Source organism: Peromyscus maniculatus, chromosome 11 (genome assembly GCF_049852395.1).
Source record: "Peromyscus maniculatus bairdii isolate BWxNUB_F1_BW_parent chromosome 11, HU_Pman_BW_mat_3.1, whole genome shotgun sequence".
Lineage (NCBI taxonomy): Eukaryota > Metazoa > Chordata > Mammalia > Rodentia > Cricetidae > Peromyscus > Peromyscus maniculatus.
This window is the reverse complement of record NC_134862.1, coordinates 71,778,175-71,805,159: the sequence shown is the minus strand read 5'-3', so window position 1 is coordinate 71,805,159 and position 26,985 is coordinate 71,778,175. Positions and strand designations below refer to the sequence as shown.

Genomic DNA, 26,985 nt, shown 5'->3' with positions numbered 1-26,985 from the left:
AAAGTACTTTTATAGCTACAGTTAAAATTTTCTTCAAAAGGACTTAATCATTTTCAGTATAAAAATCTTGATTTTTGTCTTATATTTTTCCCTCATGCTGTCTATTCGTCCCTCTAGCATCAAGTATGTGGAGTTTTAGAAAGGTGAGCTACATTAGGGGTCAGTTCATTAAAATGATAGTCCAATCAAAGCACTTGCACTACAATAGCTCAGGAAAAGGAATAGCGAGGAATGCGTTGTACTTGATATTGAGAACTTGATTAACTTGTCCAGTTTGTAGAAGTTGTAAGATGCTTCATGCACCAAACCCTGGAACCTACCACTCCCCTCTCCACCTTTAGAGAGAAGTTTCCTGTGTAATAGGAAACTTAGGAAAAAAGAGCTGTTTGTTGAGTTTCAATGCTGATTCCACTGCTGGATGATGAGCCAGTAACGTTACAGTAAAGTTCATGAGTTTATGCTTAAAATAAGGAAAAAAAAAATTTGTAAGATGTCACTTTTTCAGCTGGGCTGTGTGATGAGCACCTTTAACCCAGGCATTCAGGAGGCAGAGGTAGGCAGATACTCTGAGTTCAAATCCAGACTGATCTACAGAGTGAATTTCAAGGTAGCCAGGACTACATAGAGAAACCCTGTCTTGGGGGGGGAGGGTGTCACTTTTTTTCAGAAAGTGTATGATGCTCTCTGCTGATCTATAATCTGAAATATAATTGGATAAATGTACATTTTATAATTCTCTAAACCTATAACATTTTGTCACTTAAAAATATATACAGAGATGAGCACTTCATTAGTCTCCATTTGTTCCTAAGGCCAAGTAGCATGTGACTTTGTACACTGACAACTACTTTGAAGGAAGAAATCCAGTCTTGTGTATATGTGAATAATCTACATTTGATTATTAGTAATATATCGAAGGCATTTATAAAAGCAAAAACATAATTTAGGTTAGGGCTGTTGAACATTCAGTTTAGATGACTTCAGTGTTGCTTCCATGGGCCAAGTGTGTAGGTTTATTTCTGTTGAGACTTAATGTAGGCTTTTTTTAAAAAAATGTAACTTTATGTGTATATGTATGAGCTTGAGTGAGTTTATGTGCACCACTTGCTTGCAGGAGTCCCCAGAGGGCAGAAGAAGATGTTAGATAATCTGGAACTGTATTGTTGTGAGGCACCAGGAACTGAATCTGGGTCCTCTGTAAAAGCAATAAGCACACCGAGGCATTTCTCCAGCCCCAGTATAGGCTTTTCAAATCAATGTCTTAACTTGTGTAGTAGCTCGTATTACCCAGTATTAAAATTATTGTGTATTTTGAATGTCCCACAGAGTTAAGTACAGGTGACATTTTTTATTACTGTAGTTTAGCTAGTTTCAAGATTTATTAAAGAATCTTTGTTAACTAATAATACATGTTTTTGAGAGATCTCCATTAGAGATAGTCCATAGTATCTCCGTGATTTTTTTTTTAATCTGAAATCACCCCAAGGAAATTTTTTCTGAATAAATGAGTGAATCATCAAAAAAACAAACGTAAAGCAGTACACATAGTAAAATTACAAGATCTAGGGACTAATGAGGTAAAAAAAAAATGCGGATAGTGCATAATAGCTAAAGTTTCTAACATTATTTGCTGTAGTCCTCTTCTTATACAATAGAATGGTTTGATGTGATGAGGTAAGGATGTATTCCATACTTGGCTCCAGAGGTTGCTCTTGTTCTTGAATCTAGGTATAAAGAGGCTGATTGTATTGTAGGAAAGAGGTTTTCTACCTTTGCATTGCTAGGTTAAATACTCAGGACAAGAAAGGCGTATTTCTTAGAACTTGATTGCACAGGGTATGGCTCTTGGATCAGTAGTATTAACACTACCTGGGAATTTGTTTAAAACACAAGATTTCGCTTAAAGTATAAAGAATACTACCTGAGTAGTATGTATTTTATGTTCAAGGCAGTTTCTTTTTTTCCTGACAGTTTGTGCATACCCAAGCGGATAGTTTTTCTCTTCAGAACTTTAAACATAGTTATCAGCCTCTGTAAGCATGGTAACTTAACTAGTCAGATACAGCACCCTTAGAATACATTAGCACTGTGACTAATGGGGCTTTTGCAGCACACTTAGATTGTGATATGTCGCCTGCCTTTTCAGGTGCCCCTGCCCAACACCCTTCCCCTCCCTAAGAGGGAGACTATACAACAGAGCTCCAGCCTAACTTCAGTTCCTCCCACTACTTTCAGCCTCACCTTCAAGGTATGTACAGCGTCCATCTCCAAGGCTCCTTAATCATTGCATGCAAGGGACCTAAGTTCACAGTAATAGTGGTTTTTAAGTTATGTCAAAGTATACCTTAAAATTACGTTGGCTTTTAACACTGCTTGGCAATGGCAAGTCTATTATGTTTGTGAATTTTTACATAAAAATAGAATTACAGTTTGTGATTTGTACTCAAATACAAAGTACTAATTATGGTAAGAATGCTTTTTTTTCCTTATAAGTCATCTGTAAATTCAATGCATGCAGGAATATTTTATGAAAAGGCTATTAACATAGCATATTTGATATTGGGAAGTTTTGGTTTGAGGTACTAAAGATTGAACTTGGGATCCTCACATTTGAGGCAAGCACTGTACCACCACATCCCAGCCGTTAGTTTACTTATTTAGATACAGTGTGGCCCAGGCTAGCTTCTAACCTTGCCGCACTTCTGCTTCGGCTTCTTAGATAGCAAGGGTTACAGACTGTCCTGTATCACCATGCCTGGCATTTGCCTTGTTTTTCTAGCCTGTTTTCACGATTTTTTGCCTATGTGAACCTATAAGAAGGTTACTTGAGATTACTTTAGATTTCTGATTCACCTCAGGGTGGGTTAGTGGTTAGGGGGAGAAAACATGAATTTTTTTTAATGTTTTTATTTATTGGTGCCCTTTTTGGTTCATAATCCCAGCAAGCATGGGATTAGCCTCTACAGGCAGGTTTTCCTGATGGAGTTGTAGTGACTCTTGGATGTTGCAGAGGAGAGGAAGGGAAAGCGAAGTCGTTTCAGTCATATGGCCAGTGTTCGTTTCTAGACTCTTGCTGCTCAACCTCACGGTCACTTCTCTGTGAGAGTGTTAATAGACCTGTGAGGCTGTGACATAGATGTCTGATGTGCCTGTCCTGTTCTTCCTGTTGACTACCAATTCTTGTTTGGCCTTTGCTGCTGATTTTCCACTCAGGGGACTGTCTCACTCTGGATTCGTTACATCTTTTTATAATTCAGATGATTTTTATGATTATATTGATTGGATTTCATATAAGCAAATATAATGTCATTTATACGTATTTCTGAGTCAGTTGTTAATTCTTTAGAATACCTCTTGAGCTTTGCCTTTTACTCACTTTTAACATTCCAAGAACTAAATTATATACAGAGTTAAAATTAAATTAGCTTGATCTGTCATCTTGTCGTTTTACTTTTTTTTTTTTTTTTTAACCTTTCTTGGCAAAAATACTTAGTTGTAAAAGGTTCTATATGGGCATTATTTCCAGCATGTAAAATAATTATAATTTTAGTATCCCTGAATTTCCAAAGACAAACTGTTTCCTTGCTGTTTAAGAAGTGAAATTAAGCCAAGTATATGTGTGAACTATATCCCATACCATGTTAATTGCCTACTGCTAAAAAGACATAGTATTCTTCCCAAATTACTGCAGCGTCAAAAGTGTCAGGTTACTATAACAGTGGTCAACAAACTTAAGTTTCCTACAAGATGTTTGGTTTTGTTTTACAGTTACTTTTAACGGGTTTTAATGAATATCAAAAGTTGGCATGTCCTAGATATGTAGATGTTTATTTCAGAAGAAATCCCCCAATTAATAAAAAAGTATATCTTTAGACTTTTCCTCTCATTACATTATATATGGAGAGTGTAGAACTTAAATAAGGTTGGTTGTTCAACAAAGTCAGTCTTCTGTCAGAAGGTAGACAGAAACCTCAGCTGTCCCTTAAGGGATGGAGGTGATACCACAAACCTGGCTGTGGATTCTCTCATTCAGAACAACTAAGGAGAAACTCAACTAAAATACCAGGGTACATATTCTGAGTAGAAGCTCAAATTCAGGGCAGTGCAGAAGCAGAACGGTCTCTAGATGTGCCATTCTAGGATTTAGAAAGGATCTCAGAATCGGGGGGGGGGGGGGGAGGTTCCAGTAACACCCTACCCTCCACAGCTTTTATTTTTTAAACTGATAAGAACAGATACTACACTTGATCTTAGCCAAAAGGCCGAGAAGCGATTATTTTTAAATAAAGTACATTTGAATTAGCATAGTGATGGTGAGAAATACATATGTGTCCTTAAACATAAAGGAGTTGAACAATTTGATGGTTTAATGGTGACAGCATAAAATTAAGTGATGAGTAGTATGTGTGTTTTAAAGGGAATATGATAAAGTACACATTAAGATTGTTTAAGAATTTAGAAATGATAAAGTACACATTAAGAATTTAGAAATTGCTTGGCAGTGGTGGCACACACCTTTAATCCCACAGCACTTTGGAGGCAGAGGTGGGCAAATTTATGAGTTTGGGTCTATAGAGTGAGTTCTAGGACAGCCAGGGCTATACAAAGAAATCTTGTCTCAGGAGGAAAGGCATTTAGAGATTGGCATTTTAAGAGCTAACATGTTAGTAGGAAAATGACCTCTTACAAATCATCTTAAGAGATTTCGTTTCATCCCAAAACTTCCTCTAGTAATACTGAGAACCTCATAGCCTTGGTAGAGGGATCTTCCTCTGCCCTCCAATTCAGACCCTAGATAGCTAAAATTATTCAACATTTGAACAATGACTGATCTAAGTTGATATGTGCTTAAGAGAAAAAGAAATAGATGCTGCACCTGAAATTTTAATATTAAAAAGCTTAAAAAATGGGTGTGGTAACGTTTATGTAAATCTCAGGACTTTAGAGATGAAAGCAGTTCACAGTCATCCTCCAGTACATAATGAGTTTAAGGCCAATCTGTGGTACAGTAAAACAGTGGAAACAAATTAGAAAAAGATATGTCTTAGTGTTTTTTATATCAATTATCATTTCAGTTTTTATATATATATATAGTCTTAAATTAACTGATAACCAAATTAATGCTACCTTTTTGTTTCTACTTTTTTAAAAGTAGCTGGTAGAAAAATGTAAGTTGTGTATGTGTTATCATTGTTGTCTGAAAGTTAGTGAACAATGCTGCTCTGATTTGAAGGTCTAATTCTGTCTTTTAAAAACTGAAGAGTACAGGTCAATCAGGGCCACAAATACAAATGGCTACAGGTAGTACACTAGCCTAGAATTTTGTCTTAGTACTTTGCCATCTGCACTTGAGAAGTATTGGTTTAAAGAGAGAATGGAGAGAAAAGGTGCTTCATAAGGCCCTTTCTGACTTCTGTCCCATAGAGGAGTCATACTCTTTTTTTTTTTTTTTTTACACTGGTGGGGAGGTGGAGCTTTAGCTATAGTTCAGTGTGCATTTCTTAAAGCCTCTGATTAATTCTGTTTTAAAATAATAATAACCCTTTGGGTGAGAGAACAAGTAAGAGGCTTGAAAACTCTAAGTCTGACACACTATTTGGAATCTATATGCTAGCATGTAGAGAGTTTGGTATTTTGGTTTTTCTTTGTTTTTGTTCTATTTTGTTTGCTTTAACAGAAGTCTGTTTTATTGCAGATGGAGTCTGCACGTAAGGCATGGGAGAACTCTCCAAATATAAGGGAGAAGGGGTCTCCAGTCACTTCTGCAGCACCTCCCATTGTGAGTGGAGTCAGCAGTAGTGCCAGTGGACCGAGCACTGCTAATTACAACTCCTTCTCCAGTGCATCGATGCCTCAGATCCCGGTTGCTTCAGTCACTCCTACAGCATCATTGTCAGGTAGACAGACATTTGTCATAGCTTTCCTTACATACCTCTTTTCTGAGGAGTGATCATAGTTGCCTGATGGACCCTAGAAGCACTGGACCTCTGAACCGCTCCTAGCTGAAATGATGTGCTATTCTTTAGGAAAAGTCGTCCCCTTCTCTTACCTATCCTCTTATTTGTCTCTCAGAATTTTAATGTTACTGTTTTATTGATTGCTTACTAGAAAAGATTTTGCTGCATCTTTCCTCATTGAGAAAAAATGTATCTTTTCTAATTTTTTTTCTGTGAAGTTCACCTTTTTATTATCATTTTTACTATATCTAAATAATTTAAAACCCAGTTCAGAAATACAAATTCCCGTAGCTTTTTCCCCCCAGTACATGTCTGGTTTAAGGTACTAATGGAGTCTTTTCTAATGAAGAGTGAGGTAGGCAGTGTTCTTGCTGTTGGGGTGGGTCTGGGGAAAGTCTGTCACAGACTGGACTTAGAAGGACTCCATCCTTCCTTATAGTTTTGCACGACTGCTGACTTAGAGGCTTTGTAGTTCTTAAAAGCACAGGTTTCTAAATGCTTGACTTCCGGGATAGCATATCCCTTTTGTTTTCTAAATGCAACCATGCTGCTTCTGTTAAAAACAAAGTTTATGTCAGGCTTTTACAGTATTCCATGGTGTTTCCAAAGCAGTGAGAAACGCCATTCTAATGAATAAATATACTTTGTACAGAATTTGCTTGCTCTAGTTGGTTTTTTTTTTTTTTAAGATTTATTTATTTATTATATATACAGAAGAGGGCACCAGATCTCATTACAGATGGTTGTGAGCCACCATGTGGTTGCTGGGAATTGAACTCAGGACCTCTGGAAGAGCAGTCAGTGCTCTTAACCTCTGAGCCATCTCTCCAGCCCCTCTAGTTGGTTTTTATTTGGTGATTATTACAGTGTGCTTTTTCCATATTATGCCGTCTTGTGCTAATTTTGAGAACCCACTCCACCACTGGTGTTTGGACTGTCCTGTACCTGTTTTTCTGTTATCTGTAATTAGTGTATTTAGACAAACCCAATGTAGGCATGGTGGCACACACTTGTGATTTCAGCACTTGAGATACTGAAGCAGGAAGATTAGAAAACTGAGACCAATCTAGGCAGCTATGAAGGCACTGTCTCAAAAGAAAATGAAAGAAAACCCTCAGAGATGATTCCTGTATTGTAATGCTGTGCAAAACAATGCCCACTTGTATTTCTTTCTTTAAAACTTGTCCAGTCATTCCGCACTGCCCATTTGTAAGACATCTTAATAGACTAGCTTGAATTCCCATCTACTCGAGTGGGAATTGATGTAAAACAAATATATAAGATTGTGGTAGGATGACTTGAATGTTCCCCAGTATTTCTTTGGAATCCAGTGACCTCCTTTTTCCAGGTCTAGCTTCACTCTGCTGTTTGATTGAGCAAATGTGACAGGGATAAAAGTCTGTCCTTACTTGGTAGTGACATGACTGGTTTCTATTGTTGTTGCCGTTGTTTGGTTTTCTTCCCTTTTCTTTTCAAGACAAGGTCTCTTGTATTCTTGACTGGCCTAAAACTCTGTAGATGAGTGAATGATTCTGACTCCACCTCCTAGTGTGGAGATCACAGGAACTTTGTACTAGGATTACAGGCATATGCCACTGTGCCTGGTTTATGGAGTGCTGGGGATATGGTGTGTGCTAGGCAAGCACCTCTATCAACTCAACTCCATTGCCAGCCTTTGAGACACTCCAATCCCCTCATATTTTTGATTTGTGGTTGCTTGAATGCTTTAATATCTATAGGACCCATAGAACCAGAAGACATAATAGGTATCAAGAGTGAACATTGCTATGTTTTTCTTCCTTCTTCCAATACAGGAGCTGGCACTTACACTACCTCTTCTTTGAGTACAAAATCTACAACCACATCGGACCCTCCTAATATTTGTAAAGTAAAACCCCAACAGTTACAGACAAGCAGCCTACCTTCTGCAAGTCATTTTTCACAGTTAAGCTGTATGCCTTCTCTGATTGCCCAGCAACAGCAGAGTCCACAAGTTTATGTGTCTCAGTCGGCAGCAGGTAATAATTTTAGGTTTGGTTATAGGAATTTAGAAAATGAACACTTATGCTTTTCTCTTCTCATAACTCTTTAAAGCTTGGTGGTTTGGGTTGGTTTGTTTGTTTTGTTGTTGGTGGTGGTTTTTGTTGTTTTTAGTGTACTTTTCAAATATGTCCTTCTGTCGATTTGAATCCTATCCCTCCATGACAAGAATTCTGGTACTTTTGCACATGGTGTGTGTGTGTGTGTGTGTGTGTGTGTGTGTGTGTGTGTGTGTGTGTGTGTGTGTGTGTCCGTCCATCCATCCGTGTCCTTTTTTTGTCTTGTACATTTATGACAAATTAGTGTCTTATAATTTGCAAAGTAATTTGTCCATGCCTTCTATTTCATTAAAATCTCCAAAGTATCTTACTTGAAAAAAAAAAAATAGTGAAGTTCTTGGTGAAAAGAACATAAGAACAGCAAACAAGAAAAATATTGTAATGGTGACTGTTACAGTGGCCATCACAAATGCTTAAACTTGCTGATGGTTTAAATTCTGAATAATGCCATTCATAATAAGGTTATTTGTAGCTAACATCTGTTATCTAATATCTAAGGTATTTTACTAGCAATGCATAGTTTGTGAATTAACAGTTCTTTCTTACAAGATTTGTGTATTCATCTATATTGACTATTTTATAAATAAGAATCTTGATTCCTATCTGATACGTTTAAGGTTGTTCATTTGACTGTTGTATAATAGTCACAAAAATAGTATGCTTGGGTCGTCAGAATATATTGCTTTACAAAGACAGCAAATCACAAAATTGTATGTTTGAAATATGTAAAAATATATTTAAAATCTATGCCAAACTTTTAAATCCCAATTGCTTTGAAATATGTTGCCCTATTCTAGTCAGTAGTTTAAAATTGGAGTGGATTTGCTGGTTCAGTGGTTAGGTTCAATTTTTGTGTGAAATATTTCTAATACGCAGCCAATTGAGAACATATGAGAGCATCTATTTCATATGATCCAGTAGTGCCAGATTTATAGTGTGTTATTTACATACACTTCCCCACTAGAAGTTTTATGTCTTAACATTTACACTTTTTCTTTGACTATTAATTTTCAGAGGGCTTACATTTTAAACCAGCTAGAAAATATTTTTTTACTGCTATAAGCAGTTTGGTTTACTGCTTTGAAAATTCTGAAATTTAGACAATACTGTTTATTTTTCCTCATGGTCTATAGCTCAAATTCCAGCCTTCTATATGGACACAAGTCATCTATTCAATACCCAGCATGCACGGTTGGCTCCACCTTCCCTGGCTCAACAGCAAGGTTTCCAACCAGGCCTCTCTCAGGTAAACAGTCTTTGACACGTCTCTTGGATTCTTAGTTTTTAAAAAAAAAAATCTACCTTGAATTGTCTTGTGGATAGGCTATTAGCAAAACTTGGGGGGAAAAATCTAATTCCCCAAATTATCAGAGCTTAATACTTATCGTTATGCAGTAAGTCATAGATTAAAAAGAAAATTGGTGTTAAAAGGGAGCTGATATATACTATAAATCTTTTATTTTTATGTCTGGATTTTTGTTGTTTCTATTTTCTCAGTCTTGTGATTTGTATGTATGAAGCTTGTACCTATATATGCACTGGTTTTTTGTTTGTTTGTTTGTTTTTTTCATTGCAGCCAACATCAGTTCAGCAGATTCCAATTCCTATTTATGCCCCACTGCAAGGGCAGCATCAAGCCCAGCTGAGTTTGGGGGCTGGACCTGCTGTTTCCCAGGCTCAGGAATTATTCAGTTCTTCAATTCAACCATATAGGTAAATTGCATTAAAAGTTGATATTTTTAATATTATAATTGCAGATTATGTGGTATCTAGTGCTAACTCTGTTTTCCCAAACCCTAGGGTACCATGTTATAAACTAATTAAGCATATTCATTATATGTTGCAAGCCTGTCTTTGGTGATTTCAGTTAGGCCTTGTTTTCTTCTGTTTTGTTCATGGTTCAGATAGGATTTTTTTTGTTGTTGTTGTTGTTGTTTTTGTTTTTTTTTAATTTTTCGAGACAGGGTTTCTCTGTGTAGCTTTGCGCCTTTCCTGGAACTCACTTGGTAGCCCAGGCTGGCCTCGAACTCACAGAGATCCGCCTGGCTCTGCCTCCCGAGTGCTGGGATTAAAGGCGTACGCCACCACCGCCCGGCCTATAGATAGGATTTTTATAACCTGTGGGCAGCCGTCTTGATTAGAGGATGGTGACTCACACTAGAGTCCCAGCACTTCGGAGACAGAGGCAGAAGAATCATTGCAAGTTCAAGACCAGCCTAGGCCATAGAGTGAGATCCTGTCTCAAAACAACAAAACAAGAAACTTTATTTTCTTCCATACTTGTCTTAAGACAGACGGGGCGGGGGGGCGTGTCACACACACATCAAAGAGAAAACTAGGTTTGGCTCTCAGTTTTGCAATGAACATGTAAAACTTGAATCGGTTAGGAGGTAAAATGTAAACTGTTGTTGCTAAGAGCAGGCTTTTGCATGTGGAGCCTCAGAACTTTTGCATATAGAGCTCTGATGCATGCTGGACTTGAAAAAAGTGGCCATAGACATTGCCTTCTCTACCTCATTACTAATTAGAGTACTTGGTCATTTGAGATACTTGTTCTTAAGATTTTCAGATTCTAAATAAAATTAATGTATAACATGACCTTCTATTCCTTAATATTTACATAGATCGCAGCCAGCCTTTATGCAAAGCAGTCTGTCCCAGCCTTCTGTGGTCCTTTCTGGTACAGCTATCCACAACTTCCCAACTGTCCAGCACCAGGAACTTGCCAAAGCACAATCGGGCCTTGCCTTTCAGCAGACTTCAAATACTCAGCCTATCCCTATACTGTATGAGCATCAACTGGGGCAGGCGTCAGGACTAGGAAGTTCTCAGCTGATCGATACACATCTTCTTCAGGTAAAGGAGTGCTTGCTTAATCAGGGTGTTCTTGTTGGGTTTTGATTTTGTTTTTTTGTTTTTTTTTAATCCAGATTCTTTTAAGCACATAGTAATTTACAAGAAAAAAAGATTTTTGTTGTTGTTGTTGTTGTTGTTTTGGTTTTTTGAGACAGGGTTTTTCTCTCTGTGTATCTCTGGCCATCCTGAAACTCACTTTGTATACCAGGCTGGCCTCAAACTCAAACAAGCACTGGGATTGAAGGCATGCACCACCACACCTGACTAAGATCTTCCCTTTTAAAATGATCATATTGATACAGATTGCATGGGAATTTCCTTCTTATTTATTTATTTATTTATTTATTTATTTATTTATTTATTTATTTATTTATTTATTTATTTTTTCTTCTGTTTCTTGTAAATTTTTCTAGGCAAGAGCAAATCTTACCCAGGCCTCAAATCTTTATTCTGGACAAGTACAGCAGCCTGGTCAGACAAATTTCTATAACACTGCCCAATCACCAAGTGCTCTCCAGCAGGTAAACTATGGCATGGTAAATTTCCTCAATTTTCTATATTATTCTTTGTATTGCTTTTGTTATTCTTTGGATATTTATATAGAACCAAGATAGAGGAAGTGATTTTCAAACTTCACTGCAATGTTCTGGGGATCCATTAGCTCCATTGAAAGCTAAAGGTGCTTCCTTCAGTCCTATAACAGCCAGCTCTTCACTCTACCTCCACCTCTAATTCATTCTCGTTTCATCTCTTTTTTTCATTTTTTTTTTTTTTTTTTTTTTTTTTTTTTTTTTTTTTTTTTGGTTTTTCGAGACAGGGTTTCTCTGTGTAGTTTTGCGCCTTTCCTGGGACTCACTTGTTAGCCCAGGCTGGCCTCGAACTCACAGAGATCCGCCTGCCTCTGCCTCCCAAGTACTGGGATTAAAGGCGTGCGCCACCACCGCCCTGCCCTCATCTCTTTTTTTTAAAGCTGAGTTTCCATGTAAGTTTCTTACAGCTTCTAAGAAAAGAATCCATGAATATGAAAGTTTGAAAACCATTTTTTCAAGAATATAATGTGACATGCCCATTAGTGTTAGAGGTAAAAAAAAAAAAACAAAACAAAAAACCTCTAAACAAGTTAATAACTTTGGTGCTATAGCAGAGAGTGGCAGTCAAGGCAGCACCTTACATGTGTGGATGCAGTTAGATTTCCAGTGGAAAATGAATGTTCTCTTCTGGCATTATTACACATGGTAGAAGGCTAGAGAAGGGCCAGTCATTAATCCTTGGCTTTGGCTTGCCATCGATAGGAATGACAGTTCATAATATTTTATTGACACGTAAAAGTTGTTTGTATGTGCCAGGCGGTGGTGGCGCACGCCCTTAGTCCCAGCACTAGGGAGGCAGAGGCAGGTGGATCTCTGTGAGTTCGAAGCCAGCCTGGGCTACAGAGTGAGTTCTAGGAAAGGCACAAAAGTACGCAGAGAAAATCTCTCCAAAAAAAAAAAAAGTTGTTTGTATGAAAATTAGAAAGTTTTTGTTAAGAACACTCATTTTGACCAGACTTGCAAATAATATGGCAGTATTGGTGGAGGGAACTTTTGCTGCTTGGATTCTGTTTTGTATATTTGACATGCACTATGAGTATCTTCAAAGTTAGTCATCATTTCATTGAATATAGTTTCTTCACTACAGTTAACATATACAGAACTGTAATCTTGATGTTCATATGGTAATGAAATCACCAGACAGCACATTTCTCAAGACCCGTCCCTGTTGTTACGCAGCATATGGCTATATATTGTCATCAGACCGCTGATACAAGAATAGAGATAGTTAGGGCTGAGTGCAGTGCTTCATACCTTTAAACCCCTGAACTTGGAAGACAGAGGCAAGCAGATCTCTGAGTTCAAGGCCAGCCAGGATTACATAGTGAGATCTTGTCTTAAAGAGGAAAAAGAAAATAGTGATACTTACCTAAAGATTTGATGGATATTTCATGAAAATATTCTTACATTGTTCATTTTAAAAGTCTTTGAAGACCTCGTGTGTATTACAGTTTCTCTTTGCTTCTTTTTCTAGGTTACAGTACCTTTACCAGCATCTCAGCTCTCCTTGACTAATTTTGGATCTGCAGGACAGCCTCTGATTGCTTTGCCTCAGACACTTCAGCCCCAGTTACAGCACACAACACCACAAGCACAGGCCCCAAGCCTGAGCCGCCCTGCACAAGTCAGCCAGCCTTTCAGAGGCTTAATCCCTGCTGGAACACAGCATAGCATGATGGCAGCCACAGGAAAGGTTAGTGTACAGAAGGGCTTTCTGCTGATGGTGCTTAGAGTTAAGAGATGTGGTGTATGTTCTCTTAGTGTTGTCCATGAAGATAAAATGCATGTACACATGACAGTCACACAAACATACGCATGTGCGCGCACACAATAAAACAGATACAACTTTAAAACAGCTTTAAGATGGCTCATTGGGTAAAGTCACTTGCTGCCAAGGCCTAAGACCTCAGTTCAATCCCAGGAACCCGTATGGTGGAAGGAGAGACCTGATAACCCACAAAATGTACTGACCTCCATGTTCAGGGTGAAGTGTGCACTCACTAAATAAAGACATAAGTAAGGTATAATATAAATAAAACATCAATTTTTACAACCCCACAGAAAACCTCACATGCATGTATGCTTGTTTTTCTTACATTATTATTTGCTACCTTTTTACACTCCCTGTTTTTGTCTAATTCAGAGGGTTTTTATGAAACTTTAGTATTATATAATCTCTCACTTAATTATAAAAGTCTGCTTGACCCAGTGACTATGAAATTTGAAACCAACTATAGGATTCTATAGTTTAACCATCATATATAGGACATTAAGCACAGAATTAAAGGAATGTTAACTTTATTTTGTGTTTTTTCTCAGATGTCTGAAATGGAACTAAAAGCCTTTGGGAGTGGCATTGATATCAAACCAGGGACACCTCCAATTGGTGGCCGAAGCACCACACCAACGTCTAGTCCATTCCGGTAAGGAATTGACATTTAAATTTGCTTAGGAAATTGAAAAGTAATGAAGAAATTCAATTGTTTTATCAGTCCTATGTTAAGCAGAAGTGATTAAGATATTTATTTTGTTAGTTTTATCTAAGATGTTAACACTGTATTTTAAGAACATCCTTTTAATACAAGTATAGGAACTGTTTCTCACCTTTGCTTCTCTTAATAGCACTACCATGGGATTTTTTTGTTTTTTAATTAACAAGTAAATGTGATGGAAATGCAAAGGAAAATATCTTTGAAAATCTAACAGCATTATTTACTTGGCACTACTCTACTAACCAGTGACTTCTTTTCCAAGGGCTACTTCGACAAGTCCAAACAGCCAGTCTAGTAAAATGAACAGCATTGTTTATCAGAAGCAATTCCAGTCAGCCCCTGCCACAGTGAGAATGACTCAACCATTTCCTGCACAGTTTGCACCCCAGGTAGGCAGCTCCCAAGGGAGAATGAATGTAGTGCTTGTAAATGGTGGCTAATCTGACTAAAGTTGTGGTTTTATGATCATGGGTGAACCAGTTAAGATGTGCACCTCTGAGTGAAGACTTGTCTGGTTTTAACAGTGGATGTATGATACTCAAATATATTCTTTCTATTGTTTATAAATACACAGGCAGTAGTTATTTAGTTTTAAAGCAGACAGTAGAAATACTCAAGATTCCCCACACAACTCTTGAAGTTTGAGTCCTGTTCCTTTTGTCTTCTTTTGAAGAAGTTTAATTTTCAGCGAAGGGTCCCAGTGCTTAAGTTTTCCAGGCCTAAAGTGGGTTTTTGTTTTTATGGTATCTATAGTTGCAGTAAGAGTTTCAGAATGTTTTAAATAAGTGGGTGGGTATGTTTGCTTCTCCTTCCCTTATTGATCATATTGAAGACTGACAAAGGTTGATAACTCATAGGCTAGAATTGGTTCCTAAGAAACACAATTGTTGAATTACTATTACTTTGTCTTCAGATCATGTTTGGCTTAGAAGTGTGCTTTTCTGCAGTTGTCCCTTTAAAGATCCCACAATCCTACTTATTTGGATCCTTTCTATCTCCCCCGTAGAATTTGCAGCTGAAGTGCCATAGCATGCTTTGCCTAATTTTTCTGTTAAACTTTATAAGCATGGCCTGTATGTTCTTTGTCCTTATTAATGGAATGGCACAATCCAAAAACTGGCAAAGTGGGCACAGGTTTACTCTGGGATAAGCCAACCTAGTCTAGTTGGCTTTTTTTTTTTTAACAGTTCAATGTTGTATGTTTTGTTTTTTCACTCAGATTCTCTCTCAGCCTAACCTGGTCCCTCCATTGGTAAGAGCCCCACATACTAACACCTTCCCAGCGCCTGTACAGAGGCCACCAATGGCACTGGCCAGTCAGATGCCTCCTCCGCTGACCACAGGCCTCATGAGCCATGCTCGTTTGCCACATGTAGCCAGGGGTCCTTGTGGATCACTATCTGGAGTCAGAGGTAATCAGGCCCAGGCTGCGTTGAAGGCTGAACAAGATATGAAGGTTAGTACAGTGTTAACAGCCAACAGAGCAACAGTCTGTCTCTGAACCATGTCTTAAATGCCTCTGGACCCATAACGATATATCCAGGCATTCGTTGTCTTTATTAGACTTAACCAGCTAACTACTTTTATTCACACCACCACACACACACTCCCCATTTTTTTCTTCCTTCCATCCTTACCTTTTCCTCCTTTTTATGACCCCCCCCCCTTTGCCACTGTAGTCAGGAATCAAATTAACGTTTAAACTATATCCAAATGAATTGCTTTTGAAATAAGTGAGGGAGATCTGAGTTTGGATGCACTATTTTTTAAGTATTAAAAAATGTGATATGGATTGTTTATTACAAGTTACCCCGTTTTATTTCTTTTTTCCCCTTCCCTCCCTGACCTCCCCTCCCCCACCCAGTGTAATACATAATCATGGTTATGTGAACTCTGGAATGGGTAAGACATGTTAGCTGTCCCTGATTTTTTTTTTTTTCTTCACAAGTCATTTAAGTAATTTTCATCTCAAACTGTTTTCTACATCCTTTTTTTGCCTGCCACTTGAGGTGGCTATATTCCAGAATATAAGTATAAATGAACTCAGTAAAGCACTTGGGATCCTTCATGATGAAAGGCACAAATAAACATGGGTTTGCTGAGGCCATTAGGAGTCTGTGTGGGGACAGTTGTCAGCATAAATCTTACCAGTCTGCCTGTATAACCAGTTAGAGTTTGTTTCTGTAATTACTTTAGGGGTGACTCTAAAAATCTTAGTGATTTTACTTGCTTTATCATGACATGGATTAGACTAGATTAGTGCTTACAAGCAGGAGAATGTGCACAGTAATGCTTTACTCTGAATTAGAAACATGTTTGTGATAATGCTGATTAAAGAATTCATCTAATTGACTGATAGCCTTTGTGTTTCTAATGCTGAGTAATACAACTCAAAGTCTCCCCTTTAGGAGAAGTCTTGTTACACATCACTTAGTTTTGTTAGGCTTGCCTAGGGCTCCATCTGTTTGTTACTACTAAAGTACCAGCCCCAAAAGCTTTGCAGATTGTGTAGCCTTCTGCTCCTGGCTACTTGCCACTTGATTTTCAAACACTTCTCATGTTAGAAATGGCATTAGAGCTTAATAATAATAGTTTCTTAACTATTTCTTAAGTTTCTAGATCTTTAGATAGTATAGGTTACCTCTAGAACATGAAGGAGTTTTGGTTATTGTTCTTGTTATGTGAAAGAGGGGTAGAGAGTTAGGTTTTAATTGTATATGTTGTAGTACTATGATTTGCAGATTAACCTAAGTACCTTCTTTGGGGCACAGAGTCAATGAAACTAAGGTTATTTACCAGCTCAGAATGTGGTAGGAGCTATCAGAACTTAGTGATCAAGTGAAGTTGTAGTTACTAATTTCTGATGCTCTTCCCCTGCAGAAGAGAGCTGTGGGAAGAGGACTCAGCCACAAGACATTTGGTCCTAGGTGTTGGTAATGCCACAATATAAGTGCTTCCTTTTCATTTTATTGTAGACCACATATTGATAACTAGAAGTTTTAAGTGTTACAGTACATGTATGTTTTCAGATTTGCAAGCAGCCTCCCTGAATAAAGTATCCGTTAGCTGTTCCCCCTAAAAATTACAAACCAACAGCAATATGTATTTTATTGTTTATAAGAGGGCAGACGCTAGAAGATGGTGGGAGGTGGTCTTGTTTCCGCAATTTTTTTAAAAATCACATAGAATATTTTCAAAGATAGGAAGAAGCCTATATATTAAAAACTGAAAGATCAATGGGGCCAAACCAACTTAGGGAAAACTGATTTTTGTGATTGGTACAAAAATTTGAACTGAGATTGATTTGAGAGGCTTTGGTAATGTTAGGTGATGTTGCAGTATTTTCAGTTTTTGTTTTCTTATTTTTTTAAGGCAAAGCAGAGAGCAGAGGTTCTTCAGTCCACGCAACGGTTCTTCTCTGAACAGCAACAGAGCAAACAGATAGGCGGCAAAGCTCAGAAAGTGGACAGTGATTCAAGTAAACCCCCCGAAACACTGACGGACCCTCCTGGTACCTGTCAGGAAAAAGTAGAAGAAAAGCCACCCCCCGCGCCCACCATAACCACCAAGCCTGTTAGAACTGGACCAATCAAACCTCAGGCGATCAAAACCGAAGAAACAAAATCTTAAAAGCTTTGGTTTATTTTGGGGCATTGGGGATGGGTGGGCAGGGAAAATGAAGTCAAATAATGCCAGCAGCCAGGGGTAGAATGGTCTGTGACGTTATCCTGTGTAGAGCTTGAAGATGCTCAAGGGGCATGGAGCATTTACACTGACAGAGCTGCCACTCCAGTTGAAAGGAGGCTCTACAGGCTTGCACCTACTGTGTAAGGTCTGCTTGGTTGACGTGCATCTTCAGTCGCTTTATATATACAAGTGTGTCCACACGTACATAAGTGCATACAGTTTAGACCTAAGGAAGGAGCTTTGTGATTCAATGAAACACCAGAAATAGAAGGAAAATGACACCACCATGGCTCAGTTGGGCACTGGGTGGTCCCATTGATAGATCAGCTGTGGTTCTTTTGCTCCCTTGTGTTCTTTGGATTTGTCTGTGGCATTTCTAGGCTTGAAAGTAAAATGATGCTAACTGGTGCTGGATAGAGGAGCCTTATTTTTTATTACGGCAGCTTGTTATTTTTGTAACATGGTGATTTGGTTGAACACAATAAAGTACAGTAGTAACTGATCTCCCCTTCTTCCTGGATGAGTGAGCAGATGATTAAATACTGATGTCAGCATTCTTGAGTATTTTCAAGTGAGCAACATTTGGCTTCTGCTTCTGTTTAAAATGATGCTGTGTTTTGATTGTGGTCCGAAGCTTTGAAGCACTACTTGGCATCTCCTTCCTTCCTTGGAGGTCTCACCATTTAAGCATAACAGATTTGATAAAGTGTTGGTAAGGTGAGGTCTTGCTTGTCTCCACTAGGTCATCTTCATATGAATCCAGTGGTTATAAGGTTTTGTTTTAGGGGTATTCTTTCATTTTTTTTAATAACGGTTTTTAGCTGATGTTCATGAGAGAATGAATCCTTAGAACTGTGCCACTAGGTGAAAGGAAATCCTATCTAAGAGTGTTTCTTTACAGAGCTTGTCATACCATCCTTTGGGCCCTCTGCTGGAAAAGTAGAATCAAGTCTCAAATAATGCCTTTTCAATTGTATCCTCTAGTATTATAGGTGTAGGACAGTACTGTATCATACCTCTGTGAATGTAAAATAGCTTGTACCTGCTTTATGATACATAGTAGTGACTGTGCTTTATCAGAGCTGTTTTTAATGATGTTGCTCAGAATGTTTTCTTTCCAGATGATGATTGAGAAACTAATTTAAAAAAAAAAATGGTGCCAGGTACCACAAGAGTAACAGGACTGTGCTGTTTTCTGGGGTTTTGTTTTTTACTTTCTTTCTTTTTCTTTTTCTTTTTCTTTTTTTTTAAAATTGAGTGTGCTGGATGTCTCTACAATTTTGTTCAAGTGACTGCAGAACCTGGAAAAGCTGTTGCTGCTATTGATGCATAACATACTGCTATTATTGGTCTTTTTATATAAATATAAATATATATATACATATATATAATTTGAATTTTTGGAAACTAGCTGTGCTGTCAACTTTGGAAAAAAGTATCCCAGTTTACCGTGTTGAGTTGGCATTGTACAGAAATTAACAGCCATATTGGTCTAGAAATGTTGAACTTAATTTTTTTTCCATTTGTACAGGGGTAACGCACTGTATTAAATATGTAAGGTCTTATCTACGTGGGTTTGATTACAAAAACTAATAAAGTATTCTCTAAATAATGAATCGTGCAGCTTCTAATCCATTCCAAAATCTGAAACAAGGCTTATGAATGTACCAGAGACCATAACCAAGAATACATTTACACTCTAGGGGGAAAAATATTGTCATCCAAATTTTGGATGAATTTCAAGAATTTTGAAGCTTATTCAGTCAAAGTCAGTATTGTTGTGGAGGGTAATAATTATGGCCCATGTTCTCAGGATAATCAAGACTTTGGGAGATGAATCAAGAGAAGGACCAGGCGTTAAAGGTCATTCTCATCTAGGTAGCAAGTTTGAAGCCCAGCCTGGGCTGTGAGACCCTGTGCAGGGAGGGGGAGAGAGGAACCATAGAAGCCCTGTCTCCGGGGAAAATAAAAACAACCTATAATTAGAGAGTCAGATGAGGAGAACTCTAAGATTGATCTTGATGGTTTAAAATGCCAAACAGAAAATATTTTACCATTCTTGGATAGAAGTGGAAGGACCAAAAGTAGACCTGAATATTTGCATGTTTCTCGGTACTTTTTTTTTTTTTTTTAGCACATTCACAGTCATTAGTATTATTTCCTGACTTGACAAAGCTCTGGAAGATTTTGTTTATTCCTGTATGTTTGACACATAGCTTCTAGACAGAGCTTTAGCAGAGCCAGTCACTGGGTCATTGATAGATTGTGGTTCCTACACACTTAAAATACTCGGACATTGGCTGAGCTTTCAGGTCTGTAGTTTTCTATGAGAGGGTTAGAAACCCTGACAAAGAGCTATAGTCACTACATCACATATTTGCCTTCTTATTAAGTCACTTCTGTCACCGCTACTTCGTGTATTCCATTCCAACCCTAAGTTTAATCTCCATAAAGCTTGCATTGTGTCTACACACCAGTATGTGCTACTCAGTTCCGTAAAACACCACTGATACTTTGGCCTAGATCTGCAATGGAAAATGTCAACATTTGTGTAAGTCACTGGTTCTCAACCTGTGGGGTCTTAACCCCTTTGGGTTGAACAACCCTTTCATGGGGTTGTCTAAGACATATTTACAATACAGTTGGTAAAAGTAGCAAAAGTAGTTATAAAATAGCAACAAATCATTTTATGGTTGGGGTTCACCACAACAGCCTTTAAAGGATCATGGCATTAGGAAGGTTGAGAACTACTTTTGTAACTACAATTTCCCGATCTTTAGTGTTTGTTTGGTTTTCACCTAGTTATGTGTCAACTTCCCTTTGGGGGCAGACTGGTGCTGTTGCCCATTGTATTTAACAGACCTTTTACTGGAGGGAGTAGAGCAGACAGAAGCCTCAGCATTTTTTTACCAGTAGACTCCAAAGTCTCACCCTAATCTAACCCCAACTAAAGAGAGTGGCCTTCCTGAACATCAGTCAGCTGCACCAACTTCGAGCTTGGAAGCAGATCTGGTCACAAGTCATGGAAGATGTATATGCTTGTACTGCAGAAGCAACATCCATTTGGGAATTGCAGCCCAACCTCAGAAGTGGGCCAAGACCAGCTGAGTGAATGTCAGAGGTGGGCTGAGACAGATGGAGTAGGCCATCAGCCAGTGCTGTCTCTGCAGTCCTAGCACAGTCTGGACTGCTTTCCACATATACCCCAGAGATGACCAGTGAGAAGCACAGCCATTTCGCTAACATTTCTTCAAACCACATGGGTGATGCCAGAATGCTTCTCTATAAAGGGTCACCCAACTTGATCTGTGGGCTCAGCTGGTGGGAGCAGCTTAAGGGAGTTCTATACTAATTTGCATATCAGAAGCAGTGAAGAGCTGTGATTGTGGCTGATGTGCAGGACCAGCCAGGCCAGGGTAGTACATGCCTCCCTCACCATCCCTATCCATGAAACTGCTCTCCCAGCTTTACATGGAGCCTCACCTCCCCTTAAGGACCCCATCATGTTTCTGGAGGCAGAGGCAGGCAGGTCTCTGAGTTGGAGGCCAACCTGGTCTACAGAGTGAGTTCCAGGACAGCCAAGGCTACACAGAGAAACCCAGTCTCAAAAACAGAAAAGGCAGGACCACTCCAAATAGCCCTTTTCTAATTAGTTTGAATCCAGCCAAAAAAAAATGATTGCTTTTCTCTCTGTCCCCTGAACAAGTAAACAAGAAACATATCTGTCCATCTCGGCAAGGAAGAAATACTGTTTCTTTACTGATTTGTGTATTTCTTATTCTCCACTATTTTTCATCCTATATACTTCCCCTCACTTTCCCTCTTCCTGTTCTCTATTTTTTTTAAGTTCCTAATTTATCCGAAAAATACTTGAGCTATTTTAGTGTCCTTACTGTAGGTATCATTGTTAGTACTCGAGCATTGATAAAAGCAAAGGATGCATGAATGACCATATAAGAGACCTACAACTATATAAAAGAGATTGGACTCAGTTTTCACCACGGAAAGAGTATCCATAAGTCCCTACCCGTTCCTGGGGAAATAGTGGCATAATGATTGCAGGAAGGGATGTTACTTCCTTTAATGGTGTACTAAAGGAACTAGGTGGGAGGAAGGGATTCAAAAAGAAAGGGAGGGTATTACCAGAAAGCAGTGGGTGTGTATGAGTACAATCAGTACATTGTATAGATGTATGAAAAAAAAGTGCTTAGTCACATGAAAGCTTTAGTCAAAAAGATACCCAAACCAACATTTGCACAAATAACAAGGAAACCAAATTTGTAAAGGGGAGCAAAGAAAAGCGAAATGATCCAAAAGTTTGTGAGTTCAAATTCTAAATCTAAATATTGAATGATTGAAATGCCAGACAAGAATGCAACCTAATTTTAAAAGCTGATTAATGATCTCAAAGAGGAAACAAGTCAGTGGATAAGACATGTAGAGATGTGGATGAGAGATTTATGAGAGGCTTTAAGGGTTTGGGAGGGGATAAATCATACAAATGAAAGGCTCAGTAAATCAAGTTTTAAAACACCGGGCAGTGGTGGCAAACACCTTTAATCCCAGCACTCTTTTTTTTTTTTAATGCCGAATGCCATTTATTGAAGGAGGGAGGGGGTCTTAAATACAGGCTTACAGCACAATGGGAGAACCCCGGAGGGCAGAAGTTCGCTACCACATTTTACAATCTTGCATCTAAGCTGTTAACACCCATTATGCAGGATACACAGACAGGAGAGTGAAACCCAGGAGGGAATTAGCATAGGGAGAATATCAAGGTCAAGGTCAGCAAGCAAGGCAACAGTTACCCAAATCGGGGGCCAGGGCCCTATAGGTCCCCCTTTTACTAATAAATGAGCTTCTGACTTAGGTTGTGTGGGATGTCAGCAGGTCACCTTAGCCATCATGGAGACGCCTGCCCAGGCCACACAATCGCTCTGTCTTAGGTTGATGAGCGCCCCCCAGGCATTACCTGTCTCTGAATACTCACTATCATACAGGCTCAATCATGTAAGCTGCAGAGTTAACTGCTGCCAAAGATCTCAAAGTGGCGCTGGGCTTGCAATCTGTGTGTTCAACACAGAAAAGACCAACAGAAGTCCTAACCCACCCATGGCCTTGGCGGTTCGTGTTCCTGGAGTTGTACCTGGCACTCTTTTGTACTTTCAAAACCCACTAAACGTTACTTACCCTGCTAGAGAGATTGTCACACGATTTTGTTGCAGATTGAGATTTCTCTGGTCTCTATAGCAGTGAACCCAGTGAGCCCAGGCAGAGGCAGGCAGATCTCTTAAGTTTGAGGCCAGCCTGGTCTTCAGCGTGAGATCCAGGACAGCCAGAGATGTTACCCAGAGACACCCTGTCTCAAAAAACTAAACCAAAGCACATCAGTGGATCAAGTACAAAGGATTGAAGACAAGGTTGAGGAATCTGATAGCAGTAAAGGAAAACTATCAATCATAACTGTGACTTTCAAGACCTGGAATGTGCTGAGAGACCAAATGTGAGTCTGGTATAGAGGAAAAACATGTTCTGTAGAATAACAAAATCCCTCAAATCTAGGAGAAGATGGATACTTGGAGGCATTTAAAACTCAAATAGACGGAAGAAAGGAACTCTCCATGTCACATAGTTCAAATTCTGTCTTAGTGCTGTTAACAGTGAAAGCTGCAAGGAGAAGCAGCAAGCTAATAAAAGCAAACTCACTAGAATTACATTGTTATCTCCACAGACACCGGAAAGTCAAGGACACAGAGAATGATTGATTTTGAGCTCTGAGAATAGACAGCTGACAAGATTACGATACCCAGCCAAGTTATCTTGGAGATAAGGAAATTCCAAGAGAAAGACTAAGTAAAGCAGGTGTCCTTGACACCCAAGACCACATTGTAGGATATACTTGGTGGAAACCTGAACATAGATGATGAAGAAAGCCCTGATCACTAGAGCTCAGAAAGGACAGATCTCATAAGAAGAATAGCCATGAAAGTTAGAAAAGAAACATCAAATTCGTAAAGCCAACGTATTAGTCAGGGTCAGTTAAATGAATATAATTGATAGAATAAATAAAATATATATGGGATTTATTAGGCTGACTCCAGGTACTTCAACAAATACTGTCTCACAATGAAGGGGCCAAGAATCCCATAGTTGTTAAGCCTCCAGGCTGGATGTCTCAGCAGTCCCAGTCTGGCACTACAGTCCTTCCTGGAGGATTCCTGGAGCGCTCCTGTCTTCAGTCTGCACTGGAATCCTGAAGGAAGTGGGTTTACTGCCAGCAGCAACGGGATAGACAAACTTGCCAGAGAAGGTGAGGGCAAGCACAAACTGAACTCCATGGCTTAGAAGCATCAAGTTGGGAAGTGGGTCTGGGAGGAGTTAGTTAGGTGAGTAGCAGAGGGTGAATGGGTAAAAAATACATTGTACATGTGTCTGAAATTCTCAAAATTTATTAACCAAGAGTTGATTTTTGAAATGGTTTGCAATATTAATAAACCCTTAACTAATTAAATAAGAGTCAAATTAATAAACTTAGAAATAAACATAAGGGGGCATAAGATGGCTCAGCGGTTAAGAACACTGACTCTTCTTTCAGAGGACCCAGGTTCAATTCCCAGCACCCACATGGCAGCTAACAACTGTCTGTAACTTCAAGATCTGAAACCTTCACACAGACTTACATGCAAGCAGAACACCAATGCACATAAAATAAGAATAATTTAGAAAGAAATTTTAAACTGTCAGGGTAAGAAAGGAAAAAAAAAAAAAAGACTATTTCGGCCAGGCGGTGGTGGCGCGCACCTTTAATCCCAGCACTCGGGAGGCAGAGCCAGGCAGATCTCTGTGAGTTGGAGGCCAGCCTGGTCTACAGAGCCAGTTCCAGGGAAGTTGCAAAACTACACAGAGAAACCCTGTCTTGAAAAACCAAAAAAAAAAAATTCAAAGAGCTTCAGAAACCAGAAACACACACGAAGAAGAAGAAAAAAAAGGAAGTTGAAAACTAGAGAAATGTGAGAGAGACACCAAAGAAAAAGCCAAACAGAACACAGCACCAACCAGCAGGCTCCCCGGATGCAGGAAGGGAAGCAGAAACCTCATCCAAAGGGTAAGCCTGGCCACCTGGTGCAGACACTGGGTCCAGTTCACGAGACAAGTCATAGCTCTTAATAAATACCTCAAGGCCGGGCGGTGGTGGCGCACACCTTTAATCCCAGCACTCGGGAGGCAGAGGCAGGCGGATCTCTGTGAGTTTGAGGCCAGCCTGGTCTACAAAGTAAGTTCCAGGAAAGGTGCAAAGCTACACAGAGAAACCCTGTCTCGAAAACCGCCCCCAAAATAAATTAATAAATAAAAATAAAAAACACCTCAAATCCAGTTGCAGTATCACAGAGTGTTATGTCTGGCAGGATGGGCCACAGTGGAAAGGAGTTCTTCTCGAAAGGGAATCCGTTGACTTAAAACTGAGCTCTCCTAAGGACTTGAGACCAGGGAACAATTGCAAGTAGCAGAGCACAAATCCAATCTGCCCCAGTTCAGGAAACAGTTGGGGGTGGGGGTGCTGGATGCTGGTAAGTGGAAAAGGAGAAATCATAAGGAAGTCAATCCAGTTCCCCAAGGGAAGGGGCTAGGTACCCTCCATGCCTAGGATCAGACCTCTCAACTGAGAAGAACTCTGGAGACTGATAATCCAGAGTCTGACATTAGCCTGTGGACCAACTACTGGAGCCAGCAACTGCTGCGGGGTTCCCTGCTACAGAGTCCAGAGAACTCTGAAGCTGCCACAAAAGCTTTTGGCGTCCTTCGGCCCATCTATTTCTCTAGCAGGGTAAGTAATGCTCAGTGGGTTTTGAAAGTACAAAGGAAAGGGTGTCTGTCTGGATCTCAATGCTGTAATTGCTTCTCCCTCTCCCCAGCCCACAAATGGAATGTTAGCTACTACTTGCACCCTACAAGCTAGGAAATCTACCGGAGGTGGGAAACCCTGTCCAGACCACATACACTGCAAAGCTATGTGCAACCTGCAGAGGTCACCAGTACATAAAGAAGGGAAGACACTAAGGTGAAGCCCGTTACTTATCCAGTATGGGCTCAAAACCAGCATAAATCACAAATTCAATTGACCCTCTTCCTTTACCCAACATCCCCGACTCCCAACACACACCTTGGATCCAGAAAGAATCTATCCCAACACTTTATTTTTTATTCTTTTTCCCTTGGTGTGTGTGTGTGTGTGTGTGTGTGTGTGTGTGTGTGTGTGTGTTTAAATTTTTATTTTTACTTTACAAGCATTGGTGTTTTGCCTACATGTATGTCTGTGTGAGGGTGTTGTATCCCTTGAAACTGGAGTTACAGGCATTCATGAGCTGCCATGTGTGTACTGGGAATTGAACCCTGGTCCTCTGGAAGAGCAGCCAGTGCTCTTAACCGTTGAGCCATCTCTCCAGCCCCTTGTGTGTGTTTGATCTTAACCATTTTTTTTTGTAGCATCATTATCTTTTATGAGTTATTTTTATTTCCTGTATATGATTGCTTGCCTGATTGTATGTATGTGCACATCTAGTCTGCCTGGTGCCCAAAGAGACCCCCAGGAACTGGAGTTGCACACGGTTGTGTGCTGCTTCGTGGGTGTTGGGAACCGAACCTGGCTCCCCTGGCAAGAACAGCAAGTGCTCTTAGCCACTGAACCCTCTCTTAAGCACCCTATTATTAGCACATTTCAAAGGCTTATTTATCTTCATACATTTCTCTACTCATTATTAGGCAAACTTTCTTTGGCTTTCTGTTTTCAACCTTTTCTATTATGCTTTTAGTACTATTTTGGCCTTATCCTCCTATACGCTTTTAAAACATGTGTGGTGGCGCACACCTTTAATCCCAGCACTCAGGAGACAGAGGCAGGCAGATCTCTGAGTTCGAGGCCAGCCTGGTCTACAGAGCGAGATCCAGGACAGGGACCAAAAACTACACAGAGAAACCCCGTCTCAGAAAAACAACAAAAAGTGCATGTTTTTTGTTTTATATTCCCCTTCTTACATTTATGTAACTGGGGTTATGAATTTCATTATTAGGAAATGTTTCTTTAATTTTTCCTAATCCCCTTAATTTTCTCTTCCCCTTCAGAGATTTCGCAGCTATTTCTTTCGTTCGTTTGCTTGTTTCATTTCTGTTTTTCCCTCTCCCTGCCACACTCCTTTACATCATCGGTGCACATACAGTTCCCACATCCTGTCAGTTTGATGTCATTGCTGTTAAAGCCACTTGATTTCTGCACTCTGCTACTGGAGATTTACCTCTCCAGGACAGG

The 26,985-nt window shown here is 39.4% G+C and overlaps 1 protein-coding gene and 1 pseudogene across 15 annotated transcripts in view; one reads left to right on the top strand and one right to left on the bottom strand.

Annotated features, from left to right (window-relative positions):
- Prrc2c (proline rich coiled-coil 2C) overlaps positions 1-18,088 on the top strand; it is an 87,589-nt gene extending 69,501 nt beyond the window's left edge. For 4 of the 15 annotated variants that reach the window (XM_076547846.1, XM_076547841.1, XM_076547842.1 and 1 more), the window contains 12 exons: positions 2,147-2,248; positions 5,696-5,897; positions 7,772-7,975; positions 9,190-9,302; positions 9,633-9,769; positions 10,681-10,912; positions 11,326-11,448; positions 12,977-13,195; positions 13,822-13,925; positions 14,257-14,383; positions 15,214-15,450; positions 17,367-17,762. In XM_076547846.1, the coding sequence (XP_076403961.1) occupies positions 2,147-2,248; positions 5,696-5,897; positions 7,772-7,975; positions 9,190-9,302; positions 9,633-9,769; positions 10,681-10,912; positions 11,326-11,448; positions 12,977-13,195; positions 13,822-13,925; positions 14,257-14,383; positions 15,214-15,450; positions 17,367-17,624 (2,058 nt within the window). In that variant the 3' untranslated portion in view covers positions 17,625-17,762. Of the gene's footprint in view, positions 1-2,146; positions 2,249-5,695; positions 5,898-7,771; positions 7,976-9,189; positions 9,303-9,632; positions 9,770-10,680; positions 10,913-11,325; positions 11,449-12,976; positions 13,196-13,821; positions 13,926-14,256; positions 14,384-15,213; positions 15,451-16,874; positions 17,072-17,366 lie in introns of those variants that run through there. The other 11 variants (XM_076547843.1, XM_076547845.1, XM_076547849.1 and 8 more) reach the window with 8 other exon arrangements.
- LOC121821464 (U2 spliceosomal RNA) lies at positions 4,114-4,274 on the bottom strand (annotated as a pseudogene).
- Positions 18,089-26,985: the final 8,897 nt, after the last annotated feature.